General features: G+C 46.1%; 1 protein-coding gene across 27 annotated transcripts in view; it reads left to right on the top strand.

Moving 5' to 3' along the window:
* Positions 1-18,899, top strand: part of Trpm3 (transient receptor potential cation channel subfamily M member 3) — a 522,878-nt gene that overhangs the window by 439,245 nt on the left and 64,734 nt on the right. For all 27 annotated transcript variants that reach the window (XM_085693719.2, XM_085693715.2, XM_085693717.2 and 24 more), the window contains 4 exons: positions 57-224; positions 5,706-5,846; positions 12,072-12,200; positions 16,598-16,849. In XM_085693719.2, coding sequence (XP_085549845.2) covers positions 57-224; positions 5,706-5,846; positions 12,072-12,200; positions 16,598-16,849 — 690 coding nt within the window. The remainder of the gene's footprint in view (positions 1-56; positions 225-5,705; positions 5,847-12,071; positions 12,201-16,597; positions 16,850-18,899) is intronic.

Genomic DNA, 18,899 nt, shown 5'->3' with positions numbered 1-18,899 from the left:
CCCTAATCTTAATCCTTTAAATGTGATTATTATTATTATCATTATTATTACTTTAGGTAATTCTGGGAATTCTACTTCCTCCTTCAATTCTCAGCTTGGAGTTCAAGAACAAAGATGACATGCCCTATATGACTCAGGCCCAAGAAATTCACCTCCAAGAGAAGGAGCCAGAAGAGCCAGAGAAGACCACAAAGGAGAAAGATGAAGAGGACATGGAGCTAACAGTAAGAAAACACTATGCCGTTTTTCTCCAAAGCCACTCATGCATTGATATTACTGAGGCTCAATAATGCTTGAGATAAGGGTTCCCCAGCTTCCTGCCAGGTATAATCATGTAAGTGTTGAGATTACAGTATCATAAAAGTTTCCTCTTTGTGCACAAACAGCAGGGCTATAAGATCCAACTGTACGGGAAGTCCTTCTGCCAATGGTACTACAGAACAAATCAGTGAAATTCAAAGCCAGGCGACCTCAATTTTCCAGGCAAGCGTCCGTTGATAAACATGACAGTGTGACTGGCAAGAGAGAGAGGGAAGCCGTGAGCTGTGAGCAGCCAGCTTTGCTGAGCTGGGGCCATTCTGCTGGTCAGAAGCTAAGACTGTATCTGTCTTCAGGGTCAAAGTCACAAACCCATCACTAATTGAGTTTTGAGGTTTGTGGAAAGCTTTTATTAGCGCTTCCTGGTACAATTATAGAGCATGGATGCTTTGTTCTGCAGAGAGAACAAGACAGCTGTGCACGGAAGCACTCCCCGCAGCCCCCACCCAAGTGACATGACTGCCACTGGCTTGTGTCCAGAGGCTAAAAATAGCCTGTGCCTGTGCTATTAAAGGGACAAATAGGGCTTCATAGCTTGGGAGAGCTGCATCAAACAGCAACTCCACAGGGACAGGTCTGAAGCACCTCAGTCTCTCTCAACACCCTAGCCACTAGATCTGGGAGTAATGACCCAGAAGGAGCTGTAAGAGGGGAAGATGAAAATTGGGTTGATTCAGGTAACAGAAAGACTTTGCATGAGTCTCATCATTGGGACCACCATGGGACAATCTCCCTCCATAGACAGTCCTTCTTTCTAGAAACCCCTTCCTGGGGATCTGTTGATAGATATGACCCCTCACTCACTGGATGAAAAGCCAATTTTTGTCTCAGTTCCAAGATCTTTGTAAAAAACCTAGGTAGGCACCTGCCCTGCCTTGCAATAGCAGCACACTGCCTTCCCTGCCGATCATATCATAATTTTGGTCTCTGAATGCCTCAATAAAATGTTTTTTTAATCATGGTTAGTGTTGATTCTGAATTCTTCCTGACTGTCTCAACAGAGAGGTAAAGAGTATGTGCTTTAGAGTCAGAATCCTGTGTAGTGTGATGTTTTATTCTTTTGGTTTTTTTGGAGGGCCAGCTCCCAAATAAATCATACATGGAGGCTTATTCTTAGTTATGAATGCCCGGCCTTACCTTGGCTTGTTTCTTGACAGCTTTTCTTAAATTACCCCAACTACCTTTTGCCTCTGGGCTTTTATTTTTCTCGATTTCTATATATCTTTCTTTACTTCTTTCTCTGAGGCTTGCTGTGTAGCTGGGTGGCTGGCCCCTGATGTCCTCCTCTCCTTGTTCTCTTTCTCCTCTTTCTTTCTTGGTTCTCCTTCTGTTTATTCTCTGCCTGCCATCCCCGCCTATCCTTGCTCCTGCCTTGCTATTGGCCATTCAGCTCTTTATTAGACCAATCAGGTGTTTTAGACAGGCAAAGAACCACAGCTTCACAGAGTTAAACAAATGTAGCACAAACAACAGTAACATGCCTTCAAATAACATTCTCCAAAAATCATGCCCCTTCACCTACCTGCTCTGTGACCTTAAACACAATTTCATCCCATCTTTAGTGGGAGTAGAGTTTTGTCTGCCTTGCAGGTGGTTTTGTGGTTTAAGAATAAATTGCTTAGATATAAACGTCTAAGCTACTTAGAGTAACAACTAGACATTAACAAATGTTTGCTTATGTTGTTGAAATGGCGCTGGATACTCTATCTGCCCTCGCTCATGGGACCACATCATGCCCATCAGGTACACATTGTTCTTCTTCCCAGATTAGAAAGCAAGGACTCAGAGATTAAATTGCCCACATTTAGCCAGCCGGTTGGTTGCAAAGGTGAGATTAGAATTCAAGCATACATACTCCATTGGCTGTTGTTATACATTTAACAACCTCAGCCAGTTGTCAAGGGCAAGAGAGAATTATTTTCTGTTCTCCAATGGTCCTGCTTAGTGGATTTAGTTCACCAGAGTAGAGAGCCTCCAAGGGATTCCAAGTGTCCCAAATCAAGTATGGTATGACTCCCTCACAGGCAGCCTCCTGGGAGGACAGTCAGTAGCTGCATGATGCTCACTATGTCTGGGTAGAGAGGAAAAAGAGCCACTTGTCTACTAAGAGCTTTGGGGACTTTGATCCTTCAGAAAGTCACTATAAAAGTTGTCTCTCTAGTCCCAGAGCATAACGGGCTTGCCAGAGAATAGATCCTAACACTGTTCACTGTGAACCCGAGTAGGACATATGCTGATGAGCAGAAACCTCACAGAGAAGAATAAGGCGGAGACGCATGGGTTGCAAGCTTTGAGTGGGACAGCATTGACCTTCAAGGGAGCCTGTTTTCACCCTGATGGCAAATTCTGTTCCCTGCTGCCCCTCCAATGAGCAGCTCACCCCAGACAGGATTGGAGAAAGGAGCTTGTTGACAAGCCCATTCCCTTCACAGGGATGATATTTGAGCTTCTAACAAAAATGAATGCATCCTTCCTGGGAATAGGGTTGCTTCCAAAATGACACCAAAGAATGTGGGTCTCCACTTGCACTGTGTTTGTAGCCTTTAGCAGCTTAACTTCTCCCAAAGGATCTTTCCCCGCTTTGACACCTGTGGCCAGCTAGCAGGGTCTTGAATCTGCACTGAACAAGATATATTCGACCTTGTTCAAGCCTCTTTTTCTACTAGAAAAAAATATTTTTTGTTTTTTATTTTGTTTCTTTTTAGATATGTTATGTATGTATGTATGTATGTATGTATGTATGTATTATGTATGTATGTAGGCCAGAAGAGGACATCAGATCTCATTAAGAATGGTTGTGAGCTGGTTGTGAGTGGTTGCTGGGAATTGAACTCAGGATCTCTGGGGAAGCGGCCAGTGCTCTTAACCACTGGGCCCTCTCTCCAGCCCTTTCACTGTTTCTTTTATACATAAGTGACTCTGTTAAATTCTGCTTTAAGCAGTGTCAAAGAAGATGTTTGGCTACAGGGATGAGAAATCAACAAAATCAGAGTTGAGCTTCTAAGACTGAAACTGATGAAACGGCAACCTGTGAGAGACCAAACTTTGCAAATGGACCCTGCCCCTCAGAACCTCTGTGAGCAGCAAAGGAAAGGCAGGGCTGCAATGCTTTTGTTTCACCTTCATGGCCTTGGAAATGTGCCATCCTGCACTGAAGCCTAAAAAAAGTCCCAGCATGTGCAGAGCTTCAGGGTTGTGCAAGCTTTGCTAGAAAAGCCATTGTCCCTAGACATCACCCCAAGATGTCACTCCCTAAGACAACCAAAAACCTTCAACGGATATTTACTTTCGTTCCACCATATTCTCAAATGACATTGGGTTATTGGGCATAGAAATAAGCAGAGGATAAGCATAGAAGTAAGGAGAATATGAATAGTTACATAAACTATAGGACACACATCTCATCCCAGCAGTCTCTTGAGGCCAGTGGCCAGTGTTAATAGGACTCCGATGGACTTCCCTATGCTTAACCCATCAGAATATTGATTCAGTTTGTTGATGAAAATAGATACATATGATAGCCACATAGCGTGAAATCTCCCTATCTTTTAGCCCAAGACACCTTTCTCACCAGGATACACAAAGGAATGGACGTGGCTTCCCTAGAAATGCCACTGGATAGACACAAACCATTTGTGAGTGTCATACAGTTCAGTGAGCTGGCTATGAAGAAATCATTGAAATACTTGAAACTAGTATCTGTATGTATTGTGTCAGCTGGTTGAAAACTAAGTCGTGGAAAAGTTATCTGTGTCCCCAGTTTTACTACAAATTGCAATCATTGCTGTAATTAGATCTCTTAATTTGAAACTTAAGTGCCAAGAACTGTATCTTATCCCAAATCCTTATCAATTCTGGGCAGCTATAATGTCTTATCCTAGACTCATGTTTATTGAGTCTCGGGCTAGGGGGGTTGACTTAGCAGTTCAAGTCCCCAGTCCCACATAAGACGCCAGCTGTGGACACATGTGCCTGTAATCCCAGTGCCAGGCAGAGACAGGAGATCCACTGGGGCTTGTTGGCCACCAACCTAGCTCCAGATTCAGTGAGCGACCCTGCACCAAGGGACTAGAGTGGAGAGCGACAGAGAAGGCCACCTACTATTCTTGTCGGGCCTCTGCATGCACACGTGCACGCACACGTGCATACATCACCCATTCACCACATAATTGCAGAAAAGACAAATAACTCAATTTCCCAGCATTGTATATTAACCTTCTATGTCTTATAACAATGTGGAAGAATTAAAGTCAATACTTTGCCCTGCTATAGATTCTCATAGCATGCACACCTTTCTGGTGAGGGACCTTCAGGTGAGAGTATCTAAGAAGGTCAGAGTTCACATTGAAGACTGCCTAGTATTTACTTACCACTTAATTTAATGTCAGATGTTAATGCATAGGCCCCCAAGGACCATAGCCCAACTTATGGCTAGAGAAATTAGGTCTCAGAGAGGTTGAAATAGCTTACCCAAAGAGTGCACAGACCCTGAAGTGTTCATTTTAGAACTCACCCTCCTGTCTATGTCGTCCAAAGCCTACAAACCTTCACTGTTATGCTCTAATTTAGTCATCTCTGGGACATCCTGTTCCTTGCTACCCAGACAGGGTGTGTCTTCTTGTCCTTAGATTCTGCTGTTTTTGCAATATTTGATTATTATTGCTCATACGACTACTGTTGTGATAAACAGCAAGGGATTGCATGTGTATGGAGCTCTCCAGCAGCTTAGAGATGAGGACCATTGCAGATCAAGCTTGCTTCAAACCCTTCCCCTAACCCATCTAGTTGAAGAGGAAGTCAATGTACCCAGAGTTAGCTCAAAATTGATGACAGCAGTAATTTCAATTGTACAAGGTTTAAAATGGAGGGACCAATGCCCATACTTTATATGGGTAGAGATATTCCTAATCTAACTAAACTCCAAGTACTTCAGATGGCTTATAGCATGCCCAATCAATCTGCTTTTGACTGGGAAGTTGCTAGCACGGGGTAGACAGAATTTGAATCCAGACCTTACATGTCTCATGTACATATGGGAAGAAAGTAACAGAATTGGAACAGATTCCTGTAGCCTGGCCTTCCCAGGCTTATTATCCCTCTCAGAACTTTATGTGTGTCCTACTGCCTACTCATTCAGAGGGTCCATGTTGTAGAAGAAAAGAAGGCTCAAGAAATAAGCACCAAGCCTTCCATTCTTCAAAGAATTACATAGCTCATACAAATATAGTGCGAACTCACACATAAGAAAGGCAAGCCTTACTACTCTTTGGCGAGGGGCTTGTTTTCTTGGGTTCTGTGAGCTCTCAGGCATCATGAACATCCACTCCTCCTCTGCAACATGGCCTACAGAGCCCAGCCATGATGGTCTCTGTTCTCTCCCACTGCAGGCGATGTTGGGGCGAAACAATGGGGAATCATCCAGAAAGAAGGATGAAGAAGAAGTCCAAAGCAGGCACCGGCTAATCCCCGTGGGCCGAAAAATCTATGAGTTCTATAATGCACCCATTGTGAAGTTCTGGTTCTATACTGTAAGCATTTTCCTTCTCCCTTTCTAAAAGCCTCTGGGGTGGGCAGTCCTGTCTCAGGTACCTGTGTGGCTTTCTCTGAGAAGCATTGTAAGTACCGTGTGTGCAGGAATGGAAGCTCTGTGACCTTGTTTTTCCTGTAGTGAAAAACTTCGAGCTTCTATAGACTGCCTTTCTGCTTGCCACAGAAGATAAAGGAACTAGCAGGGGTGAGAATAGAAACAGATGTGTGATGTGTATGAGTTAGACATGCAAACAAATGTCCATCATCCGGAACATTCCTGTGTTGTCGCACGGACAAGAACTAGGACAGAGTAACCAATTGCAGATGCTCATCCTGGGCTTCAGGGGAACATGTGGGGGGTGCAGAAGTGTGGCAGAGATGTGACACCTCCAGAGACTGACAGCATCTCTAAGTAACAACTGCCAACTTGGTAATGACATCAGTCACACTTTCTTACTCAGGCACAATTAAACAGCATGCAGCTCAAAGCAGGCAAACCTCCAGCCCTGGTAAATATTCTCCAGGATCACACCCTACATGCACTTCCTGCCTCCAAAGTCATGGGCTGGTCCCGAAATGGCATCTAATATCATAGACAGGGACACGGCTGCAGTTCCCTTTTCCTTCCCGGTGACACTGTCCAGTGGTTCTTAACCTTCATAATGCTGTGATTCTTTGATACATTTCTTCGTGTTGTGGTGAACCATAAAATTACTGTCATGGTTACTTCATAACTGTACTTTTGCTACTGCTACGAATCTGTGTTTTCTGGTGAAAGGGTCTTTCGACCCCCAAAACAGGTCATTTGACCCCCAAAGGGTCATGACCAACAGGTTGAGAGCCCCTGGAGTTTAAAGTGATTCTGTCCAGCCTGCTGGAGCTACGCCAGCTAAGGGGCAAAGCTTCTGTGTTTCTAGACTTTCTCACACCAGCTGCAGGGCAGTCATTTGAGTCAACAACAGGGCAGTCTAGGTCTGAGGACAAGAGGGGCTCAAATGACCATGGAGGTGACTTCCTGTGTAGTCCAGGATGTTAGTCTTCAGCACTGGCTTTAAAGCAAGACTTCACAGCCTCGGCACTGGTGATATTTCAGCTAGGAGCCTTCTTTGCCATGCAGCAGCATCCCTGGTCTGTGCCTACCAGATGCCAAAACCACACTCTGTCCTTTAAGGATGACAGCTAAAATGTTTCCAGGCATTTGTGGGATGAAAACTACCACCAGTTAAAAGCCGCTACTTTTAAGAATGATTTTTAATAGAATATGAGAGGATATGAAAACACACATGCCTCATTTATAGTCATTTTAGTAAAATAAAATTCCAAATGTATTGACATCCCCAAATCGTACCCACCTCAAAATAATATACATCCAAAAATTCAGTTTGCCTCTTTTATAGTGTCCTTTCAAGCTTGCCCTGTAGCAAGCTGTGACTGCATGCGATCTGAAAAGAGACAGCTACATATAGGTCTAGCTGTGTCTCTCTGTGCTGTGTGACCCCAGAAAAGTTACTTTCCCATTCTGTCCATCTATAAGATAGAGAGAGAAAAAACTACATAATATGTGAAGATTAGTGTGCTGATGAGTATAAGACACAATAATGTCTGGATCCGTAAGTACAACGTGGAGGAACTAGTGTTGCTCCTAAACTCGTCACATTTCTGAGAGGGAATCAATGCCAGATTCGTTTGTCCACGTCACAAGAGAAGTATCATTTATTGAACAGCTACTGTGTTTAAGCAAGGATCCAGATGCTTTCTAACCTCCCTGAGACTGACAATGATTTCACCAATATAACATCTGTTCCTTCTTTTTATGCCCACATCTGCCCTTCTCCTTCTATTCTCCTGCCTCAGTTGTCACAACCAAAAAAGGGGTGGGGTGGGGGGTTGAAAGCTATAGCTACAGAGGAAACTCCACTCTTACAGTCTACACGAAGGAACTCATTTTTGCATTTTGATTTCATTTATTCTGTGACACTGTGCATCACACCCAGGGATGCTAGGCGAGTGTTCTACCATTAAGCTACAACCCCAGTCTGTTTTTGTTTGTTTTGTTTTTAACCTTTCTTTAAAAGGTTGAAATAAGTTTTTTTTAAAAAAAAAAAAAAAAGATTAGTCTGTGAAAGATGAACTTCAAATTTCAGTGTTTACTACACCTGGCCACACATGTGCTCTAACAAAAAAAATTAATCATGACCATTAAAAACAAAATCTTCTTGGCCTACAGAACCCTGAAGATTTGCCATGTGGCCTTTTGTGAATGTTAGCAGATTCCTGGTCTAAAGCATAAGAGAAACTGGTGTAAGGAATCACATAAAGAATTAACCAGCACTTGGATGAACACTGACCTCAATTAGCCTTCCAAGTCTCTGCTCTTTCTTCTTCAGTGGGGCTCAGCATGCCCATCATCTGAGTTCCTTGATTCTCTTGCTCCTTGTTGATTCAACTAAGGCAATTTTCAGCCTCAAATGCTTCTTCATCACCAGTACCCTGGCCAGTGGCTGTCACCGTTGGCACCTCTGTATCAAGGTCATTGGAATCACCCACTGCACTTTTGGTTTTGATATTTTTTTAAGCCAGGGTCTCACCCAGGTTTTCTTTAAACTTCTGATCACCTTGCTTCTACCTCTCAAGGACTGGGATTATATGCATGTGTCAAGTCCATATGTTGGAACCCTTTCAAAACATGCTCACCCCTGGTCTCCACTCTCAGGGCTCTGATGCCATCCCTCTGGGAACTGCATTAGAGCTCCCCAGGTCATTGTCGTGAGCTGCTAGGGTTAAAAAACCCTGACTCAAAACAGAGAGTAGTAAGCTTTAGCCCATTGTTTTTTAAAATTCTCATGATAGGAAAGAATTCATTAGAAATCCCAATTCAAAGATCCATCATGGACCCAACTAAATCAACTCTGTGGAAGTAGCGGGGAGGCGTTTAAGGCCCCAGGAGTCTCTAAGGATTACAGAAACCTGGGGCACACTGCTCTGAACACCATTTGCAGCAATCTTTGAAAAGCTATTGTAGTTCCCTTTCCATTACTGTGACAAAACACCACGGCCAAGGCAACTTAGAGAAGCAACCATGGAAGTCGGCTTATGGCTTCAACAGGTTAGAGTCCATGATGAGAGAGTGAAGGCACAGTGGCAGGAACAGCAGAGAGAGCTCCCACCTTGATCTGTAAGCAGGAGGAGAAAGAGCCATCTCAAAATACTGTGAGTCTCTTGAACCTCAAAGAGCCACTCCCTGGAGACCAAACATTCAGACATATGAACTTATGGGTGCCCTTGACATTCAGACCACCACGGGAGCTGTATCTTGGTCATTTGGGGTTAGGTCTTCTACGACAGTCCTGGTTAACCTCAGTAAATCCATCCCACTAAATCCCCCAGTTAGATTTAAACAATTCCAGCAATTTGTGTTCAAATGTTGACAAAACCCAGGCCTCAAGGTAAACAGATTTCTGGAAATGAGTGCCAAGTTTTGAGACCTCAACAATGCTTAACAATAAACTTTGTCATCAGATTGATGGTCACATCTGCTGTGACCTGTGTTCTGTTAGAATACTTTGCTCTGATTTCCAGAAGTGTCCCTTCCTCCTCTCTGACACTCTGCCCAAAGGGAGCACTTTGGCACTTCCTGTGACCAAAAGGTCACTTCCCTATGACCTTTTGACCTCATCTCAGCTTTTCAGAGGAACAGGCGAGCAGGTGGGTCCTCTTCAGTTCCAAAATAGAAGGAAGCAGAGATCCAATTGGCTCACAGGCCCTGTCTGTGCAGAGAACCTTTCTCAGTTATGAGCTGTAGAAGATTCAGGTTCAAGATACAAAGCGACCACAGGTCAGAGGACATAATGTGCGCTGTGGGTCTCCCCAGCAGTGACAAGCTCTTCCCCAGAGGCCCTAGGTTAAGTGACTTACACAGATGACACGCATGGGCTGAAACTTAAACCCAAGTGCCACTCCAAGTTTCTCTGCCTCCCTTCCTTCCTCCAGATACACCAGACCTGAGTTCCGAGGGTGGGACCTTGTTAGTAAACTTAATTAAGTTCCAAGACACGGAATTTCTGAAGAAATGAGTTTATGTGTCACTGGGCCAGCGTGCGACAAGAGGAGACAATGCCTTGGAACGTGTTGCGTTGAACTTCGTAAAACGCTAAAAGCAGGGCACTTAAGAGTCACTCCACCTTGAAGCAACAGAATTTTATTCAATAAAAGGAAGGAAGTGACCAGGAAGATGGAAGCGATGCCAGACAGAAGGAAACAGAGTGTGTTAGTCTCAGCAGCTGACTCCCTTCCTTTGTGTTTTATAGCTATGCATACAAGGACCGCAGAGCAAGTCAGTGTTTGCTTGATCATAACCTGAAACCCTGTGAGCCAAGTCACACTCAAAACCAATTTTTAAAGGATGCCTCTCCCGTGAGAAAGTTCCCTGATTCACTAGTGCTTCTGAAGTGGGGAGCTGTGGGAACCTGGGCCTGGGTCGATGTGAGAGTTGTCATGGGGATATAGAAGATCAAATCGCCCTGGTGGAGGAGTTCAGCTAACCCTCAGCAACTGCGGCGCCAGCTCACTATCACAATCTGATTGTTCCGGATGTGATGCGCCTTACCTCTGTCATAGGAAAGGCTGCCTGGGAAGGAGCTGGCCGTGGTAGAATGTTTGCCTACCATGCCCAGGTCTTGACTTATCAGAAAGGGAATTGTGTGTCACAGTTGTGCCTAGCCATGTACATCACTGTAATGGGAATGTCAGAGGTACCTTTGATTCCCATTAAAAAGTCTATTTAGTTTGTAAAAACGAAGGGAGAAGCCCATTGGTACACAAGACATCTCTCTGGGCCCATATCACTGATCTCCTCACCAGGTTGCAGTTTCTACCCCTTAACTTGCCTTTACAGCCCCCAAAGTCACCCAATGACTTCAGCATCTTAAATCCTCAATCCTCCTGCCCACATACTGCCCTATTCATGACCACATCACCCCCAAAAAATATAGATTTGAGTCAGCTCACTCTGAGTCCTTGCTCACAGACCCTGAGGCTAGTCAGTACCTTGCTCAACTTGAAGCATTGCCAGCAGGCTGTTTCACCCATCTGCCATCCCCCTCGGGGCAGATTTTCTTAGGCAAGAGCACCACTAATTCTTTTCTTTCCACATCGACATCACTGCATCTTTCAGTAACAGATTCCAAGCCTGGGCCCCGAGGAGTGTTTACCCCCACATCTAGCATTCCAGCCAGTCACATGAGGACTCAAACTCCAGATGCTGGTGCCTCCAGAGAATGAAATCCACAACAGGCCACACACCCCACGCCTTCCTGTAAACCGATTTATTTTCTCCTGTTTTGTTTCAAAGAAACAGAAAACAAACTCCAATGTTCCAAGCAGGGTAGGGAAGGATGACAGTACACAGCGGGAAAGAAGTCAAACCCCTCCCGAAGAACCCAACCACTGTAGGTCAAAAACATCCACTCAGGAGAGCAGGGGTGTGGGTTCTTAAGACTAAATCTAGGCTACTTACACTGTGGTTTTACCAACTTCTAAGTAGTCTATGTGTCTTTCTTTCCTTCTGGTGGGCATTATTCTACCTGGCATCTTTCGGGGGGGGGGGGGGGTTAAAGTATACTGTATCACCTTAGTATGGAAAACCATGTCTACTCCTAAGCAAGAAGAGCCCTGATAGGCCAGGTTCTTTTCTAAGCCATAACACTGGAACACTGGAACATGAGCACACACACACGAACACACACACGCACACACACACACACACACACACACACACACACACACACACACACTGGTGATTGCCACACAAATTCTTACACCGTGACACAAAGGTATAAGCAAGGTTTTAGGGTCCCAGAGATACTATAAAGGTTTAAAAAATGTATATTCAATTATTTTAACTATTACAGCCTTTAAAAAAAACGTTTGAGGTAGAGATGGCTCAGCAGGTAAAGGTACTTGCCATCAAGTCCAGAGACCTGAGTTCCATCCCCAGAACTTGGTAGGTGGCAAGAAACAACTTCTGAAAATTGTCCTCAGTCCTCCACAGGAATGCACATAGGAAATAAATAAATATTCTTTGTTATTTAGAATCTGTGTTTGGGTTCCGCATGGACTCCCTACCCTGCTTACTGACCTTGTTCGGTGCTGCCACGCAGTGGTCTTGCCCAGGGCGCAGCCCCCAGGCCTCTGCAGTTAGACTCCTGTACTGTATTCCCTTGCAGCTGGCATACATCGGCTACCTGATGCTCTTCAATTACATCGTGTTAGTGAAGATGGAGCGCTGGCCTTCCACTCAGGAATGGATCGTCATCTCCTACATCTTCACTCTGGGAATTGAGAAGATGAGAGAGGTAAACTGCTTCCTAACAGAAAACGGGAGGGAAATGGTGGCTCATCATATCCGAGGACGGAGACTCGAGATGGATGCTTGGGATCCAAATTCAGCCCCAAACAGGGTTCTGTAATGCTGCTGGAGGCTGCTGCTTTCCCTCTTTGTCAAACCTAGAGAGGTTTCCTAGGGCAATTCGGTCTATTTTCTGCTCACATGCCTCTTGCCCCCAGACATCCTCCAGAGGACTTCAATATCCTTTACACCTCCCTCTTCTCATCTCTATGAAAATGACTTTTTAAATTTTGCTATTTTTAACTCCCATTTCAACTCCTGACTTGGGGTCTCCTTGGACACTATCCACCGATCCAATATCAAGCTCTCCAAATGTGTTCCAGCAGCTCACCGTCAAGCTCAATGACCTGCGTTGAGTACCCAGAACCCACATGGTGGTCAGAGAGAAACAACTTCAGCAGCACGGGGGCAGGGGGACGACACTCTGCATGTATTCCTTTACTCAGTTTACCCTGGAGTTGATGCCTTCTCCGTGTCTATCACCCCTGCTCTGGGCATCTGCCAGCCCTTCCACCCCTAGAGAGCACCATGGAGGATGGAACTCAGTTCTGGTCTCTCCTCACCTCCCTCCATTTAACCTAAGAGGAGTCACTGAAATGCCACCTCCTTTATGATTTGTTTGAAGTCAAAGCTAACCTTGGGGACAGGAAATCTTATTCAGTGCTAAAAGGAAATGAGCTACGAGGCAATGGGAAAGCTTAGCTGTGTGTTACAAAGAGAAAAATGTCTGAACAGGATACGTTCTATATGATTCCAGCTATATGAAATACTGGGGAAACCTAAGGAGATGGGGTTGCTATGGAGATGGGGGGAGCTGTGAGGATGGGGGAGCTATGGGGATGGGGGAGCTATGGGGGTGAGGAAATATGGGGATGGGGGAGTTATGGGCATAAGGGGGAGCTATTGGGATGGGGGAGCTATGGGGATAAAGGGAAGCTATAGGGATAAGGGGGATCTATAGGGATAAGGGGGAGCTGTGGGGGTGGGGAAGTATGGGGATGGGGGAGCTATATGGATGGGGGAACTGTGGGGATAGGGGAGCTATGGGGATGGGGAAGCCATGAAATGGTAAGATTGATGGTTGCCCAGGGTTGGACATTGGAAGGATGGTAAGTGAAGCCCAGAGCTTCTAAGAGTACAAAAGTATTTTGTATGCTGCTCTAGTGATGGATTCACACCATTCTACACATGTTCAAACCTATAGAATGTTACAGAATGTACCCACCAACAGTGAACCCTGATAGGACCTGTAGTCTTTGGGTGATGGAGGCTGTTGATAATGGAAGAGGCTGTGCCTTTGCAGGGACCAGCAGACACCAAGGAAAGTGCTTTTTGTGGACTTAAAACTGTTGTTTAAGCTTAAATAGTTTAAAAGGGGGGGGGGGGAGAAAAGCCAACCCCAGTGGTCCCTGAGATTCCAAGAGCTTCTAAAATCTATGTGATCAAGAAACAGTCCACAAGAGGGCGCTGCAATCCTGCTCGGTGTTCCCCACAAACTCCTACCTCACCAGAGGAGACCTGCAGGGAAGACAGGCTTGCAAGGTGAGGGGACTCCTCTGTGTGTTCCCAGAAACTGCAGTGAGTGGGAGGGGCCTTTTCAGTAGGGAAGGATCGTGTCAAGCCTGTGCAGCCCTGGGCGCCCCAGCCCAATCCTGGTTTCTGTATTTCAGTGGGTGAGCACAGAAGGCAATGGGGCCACAAACCCACCTTCATCACCCAGACACATTCAAAGAAGAAAGATGCCTTATCCATCAAATGTGATTGCGTTGAGATTTAAACACACACACACATACAAAAATAAAGAAAGAAACAAACAAAGAAACAAAGAAAGAACTCGCCAGCACCTTTCTCTGGGGCTCTGTGGGTGTTATTTTGATTCTAATTAGTATTTCCCCCTCCTGAGAGCTTGGGAATGGCGCACAAGTCCCAACCGATCAGAGACTAAGGACTAAGAACTAAGGCAGAGACGCCTTGTGCTGTTCTCTGTGCTGTGTTCCACCATTCCCGGTGCCTCCCATTGCTGGAGCAGTGTAACGGACTTGGAAACTGAAAAACGGTAATAAATTTGCCTGGGACTTTGTGTAGCTCTGAGAACCGAGCCTGCTCCCGCCAGGGGCCCTGCCTCTGTGTGGTGCCAGCTGGCACTCCGGAGACTTAACACCCAGCCACATATCCCTTCCCCATCACAAGCAGAGGAGGCAAAGACTAGAGTGTGGAGACTGGAGGCTGTCCAGGGACTAGGCTGGAAGAAGATGGGGAGCAGCCTGTACTCCTCGGACTGTTCTAGAAAGGCTGCCAAGCGGGCAGGCTGCCAGCAACCTCCAGGCCCGGCCATCCATTTCTTGTGAAGCTGCATGTCACGGCAGGCAGGGTGGGGCTTCCGATACTGGGTCAGGGCTGGGTCAGCTGAGAAGTGCTTGCCGCTGGGGGAAGATGTGGGAAGTGGGGTTGTGGCCATTTTTGTGCGTGATCTTTTTCTCGGCAATTGGTGAGGTCTCCTTTCACCCCATGTCCCTGCCTTGAACTCTGGAAAGAGTGGCTCAGCTATTGAGTGGGTGACAATTCCCACAAGCACCGGCCTTCCTGCCTCCTTGTGGTTGGCACACAGGCCCTCGGGAACCCAGACGCAAGATCCTGGAAGCATGGAAAAGTTCGCATGCTTCCGTGCCTCCCAGGCAAACACCAGGAAGGCTGTGGTTTCATGCGCTGCCGGTCCCGTTCTCTTCTCCACATACTTCTGCACGTAGTCACCCGAGCCAGCCGCAGCAAACCCTTAATCGTATGGAGCTGTTTACAGCAGGCCTTAGTAGACATTATCTCACCCAGTTCTCCCCCAAGTCTGTGAGGTCAGTGACAGCCTTAATCGCATCCATCCCCGCTTTACGGGTCTGGGAAACAAGATGGAGCAATTGTTTGGTATGCTACGGCTAGCGTGATGCTCTACTGTGTCCCAGGATACCAAGGCCTGTGCTACGGGCTCGCTTAGCAGTGATGGGGCAGAGGAGGGGCTTTCCCTCCTTCCCCCTTTTTTCCCTTCTCTCTTTCCTCACCGTCTCGTCTCTCTCATCTATCCCCTCTCTCCCCTCTCTCCACGTGAACAAGTGGGTGGGCTTCGCAAAGGCCTGGCCCATCCTCCCTTCCCCTACTTCCCCGTGCACATGCGCAGTTTGTGTCTAGTTAAGCTGAAACTAGAAGCTGAGGAGCCGACAGGACAGCAACAGCTGCAGGGGATACCGGTGGGTAGGTAGGACAGTAGGTCTCCCACCAAAGTCGCTGGGAGCCAGCAAGGACAGCGAATTCCCTGGCCCAACCCCCACACCCGCTGAGGTAGGAAGTCAGTGGCGGGAATCAGATATCTGTGTTTTGGAGCTATGGAGGCTACCGCAGCTGGAACGGTCAACAGAAGCCTTGCTAGGAAGGGGGCAGCTGAATAAAGAGCTTAATAGTAAGAAGGAGTCAAACACGCAGAATCTTGGAGAAGAAAGTCCCCAGTGGAAAGAATTATGCGCGAGAGTCCTGAGCGTAGGCTGAACTTGCTATGCCTCCAAGCCAGTCAGTGTGGCTATGGGGGCAGAATGACTGAGAATGTGGTGGGATGCGAAGTGGGCCACGGGAAGGAGTCTGGCTTCTGGTCTGTTTATAATGAAAGTCATCAGAAAGTCTGAGTATATACTTACCGTGGTTTGCTTGTCCCTCATCTCTCTTTTTTTAAGAAATGAGGTATAATTTACTGGTAATGAAAGGAACCCCCACTTGGGGTCCAGCTTGATGCGTCTTTGCTTACGCTATCAACTGTGTATTCACCAACCACATGAAGGGCTAGGTCTTTCAAGAGCTCGCTGTGTGTTGCTCAGAAAATGGGTGGTAGGCTGGTGGCCATAATGACAACAGATGTGCCCTGAGAAGATTGTTGCAGCCATGTGCCTGTAATGGGACTTAGGATTCAGTGGCAATCACGGAGATGATGATAAGCCATTAATGGGGTTGTGCTTCGGGCAACAATTTGGGGATACGAGAGAGGAATGGAGGTGTCCTGGAGGAGCGATCCACGTCACTCAGTACTGAAGGCTGTTTACTGAGGTGAGAGTGGGTATCTATGTAATGTTACAGCAAAAGCCTGCAGTGGCTCAGCGCTGCCAGACCATCCCAAGAATCAGACCTGTTGTTTACATCTGTGCACATCTGGATTGCCTAAGTTTAGTTCAGTTATGCATCCCAAGAATGCAGGTATTCAACGAGACACAGGTCTCCATAGCACCTTCCGTCAGCTGACAGACCGAGCGCTTCCCCGCGGAGCTAAAAGGATAAAAGAAAGCAGGCCTAACCCTCTCTGCTGCCTTCTAGATCCTGATGTCAGAGCCTGGCAAGCTGCTGCAGAAGGTGAGGGTGTGGCTGCAGGAATACTGGAACGTTACCGACCTCATCGCCATCCTTCTCTTCTCGGTGGGAATGATCCTCCGACTTCAAGACCAGCCCTTCAGGAGCGACGGGAGGGTCATCTACTGTGTGAACATCATTTATTGGTACATCCGCTTGCTAGACATCTTCGGCGTGAACAAGTATCTGGGCCCATATGTAATGATGATTGGGAAAATGGTAAGCAAGGGCATTTGGGGCCGTGTCACCCTTTCCCCGGAGGAGGATCCCTGATAATAGAAAGAGAGATTGATTCATTTGGATTTGCCACAGAGGTCTGCATGAGATGGCCCCAGGGGTGCTTCAGGTTTTTAATCTCCTTTAAGTGTTTGCAAAGTTGACTCTATTGCTATATAAAAACTAAAGAAAGCAATCATCAGCCGCCTTTTTTTTTCTAACTGAAGCATACGGGAAGATCACTTGCTTTATGGCAGGCACTGGCTTAAGAGCCCAGCAAAGCCAAGCATGCTGGCACACACCTTTGATGCCCACTCAGGAGGCAGAGGCAGACGGATCTCTGAGTTTGAGGCCAGCCTGGTCTACAGAGCAAGTTACAGGATTACCAGGGCTGCACAGATAGACCCTGCCTAGGCAAAGAAAAGGAAGAATAGTTGAGCAAAGATGCCATTTTATGAGGTTGGGACAAAGGGAAAGGAAGGGAAGTACTTGGCATGCAGAGTGAAAAGGTCCTCATGGTGACATCTATGAAGTTCAGAAGGGTCGCTCACAGGTCAAGACAGATTGACACAAAGTGTTCACGGTGGGCGGGCATGGAGGACGACTTGGTCTTCACTGAAAAATGTTAGCAGATTTTGAAGACTCATAGAAGATGAGTTTTTGAGGTGACATTTGGAGCTGACTGTAGTTGTACTCACTCAGAATACCCAACACTTGGGAAGCTAAGGATGTCAGATCCCAGGCCATCCAGGGTGAGTTATATAGCGAAAGCTTATCTCAAAAAAACCTGGTGTAAAATAAGATCAAATAAAACTCTTAAAAAGTGGAGTCTAGTCCACAAAGGGGGGTGGGGATTAAGTTGATCTGAGTTAGGTAGGTGGAGTCTGAGTACTGAGGAAAACTATGAAAGAACCTGGCTCCTGAGACTCTCAAGTGGTGAGTTAATGTGCCTCTATACAAATGTCTGAGAACTTCAACTTCCTGACTATATTCCAGTTTCCAGAATTTTCCCATAAAGACTGAGCCTGGGGGTAGCCAGCATCAGTGTGACCCTGGTGACAGGCGTGGAGTGGAGGTAGAATGCTGGGTTCGTGAGCTGCTTCCTCAGACAGCCTAGGGGTCTGATGTCTGCATGTATATCTCCGACATGCGGAAAGCTAAGAATATTCACCCTACCTGGAACAATACCCCCTCATAAGAATCTCTTTGGGATCGTCTCTAGTTCCATCCTATGAGTTGCTGAAACCAGCAAGCGGCATTATAGACGCCCCCTTTTTACTGCCACTCAAGTTCACGACAAGCATCATTGCTAATTCAGTATTTATTAAACATCTGCGTATGAATTCTACTGAAATACATCTTAAATAACCAGAAATTTTCCTGTTAAAAAAAAAAACACCAAAAAAAAAATCCATGCAAAGAAAGGAAAAATTTAAATTCAAAATGAATTTCCTTTACTCTTTGATATTCCACTCGCGGCCTTCTAGGACAACAAAGAGCAGCAAACATGTACTTTGCAGAGCTGCGACCCTTAGGACTGGCAGTGCCTAACAATAGCTGGCTCGTGGTCAGCTGGCTGGTAAATTACGTCTCCTATTGTTACGTTCAAATTGTCTTTGTAAAGGACAATGAAGGAAGGAAAGTTTATAAACAACCCAGTGTCTTCTGTATAACCAACCCTTTCTTACACAAGCTTGGAATTATGACACCGGCGCTGTTTAGGGGAAGTAGCACCAGACACATTCTAGAGAACAGAACCATGGGTTCTGGAGCTTCCGTCACACACACTGAACCCAGTTCAGCTTGATATAGTTTGGGGACGGGGGCAGTGTGTATATTATGTGTTTATTCTGCCCTTTTGTCTTCATTTAACAATGGCTTTGAGACTCTGGTGAAAATTCTTATGCCTAAAGGTAGACCCTGGGGAATGGGTTTGAAGGAAGGAAGGGACCTGTGTGGATCCTGCTCCCAACGTACATAGGAAAATGTGCATATGGATTTTCCGGAGAAAACAGGCCTTTTTTGAGATTCTCAAATACATTTCCAAGCGAAC

This window comes from Myodes glareolus, chromosome 7, assembly GCF_982192425.1.
Source record: "Myodes glareolus chromosome 7, mMyoGla1.1, whole genome shotgun sequence".
Classification (NCBI taxonomy): domain Eukaryota; kingdom Metazoa; phylum Chordata; class Mammalia; order Rodentia; family Cricetidae; genus Myodes; species Myodes glareolus.
Note: the sequence above shows the minus strand (reverse complement) of the source record. Positions and strands in the feature narration are given on the sequence as shown.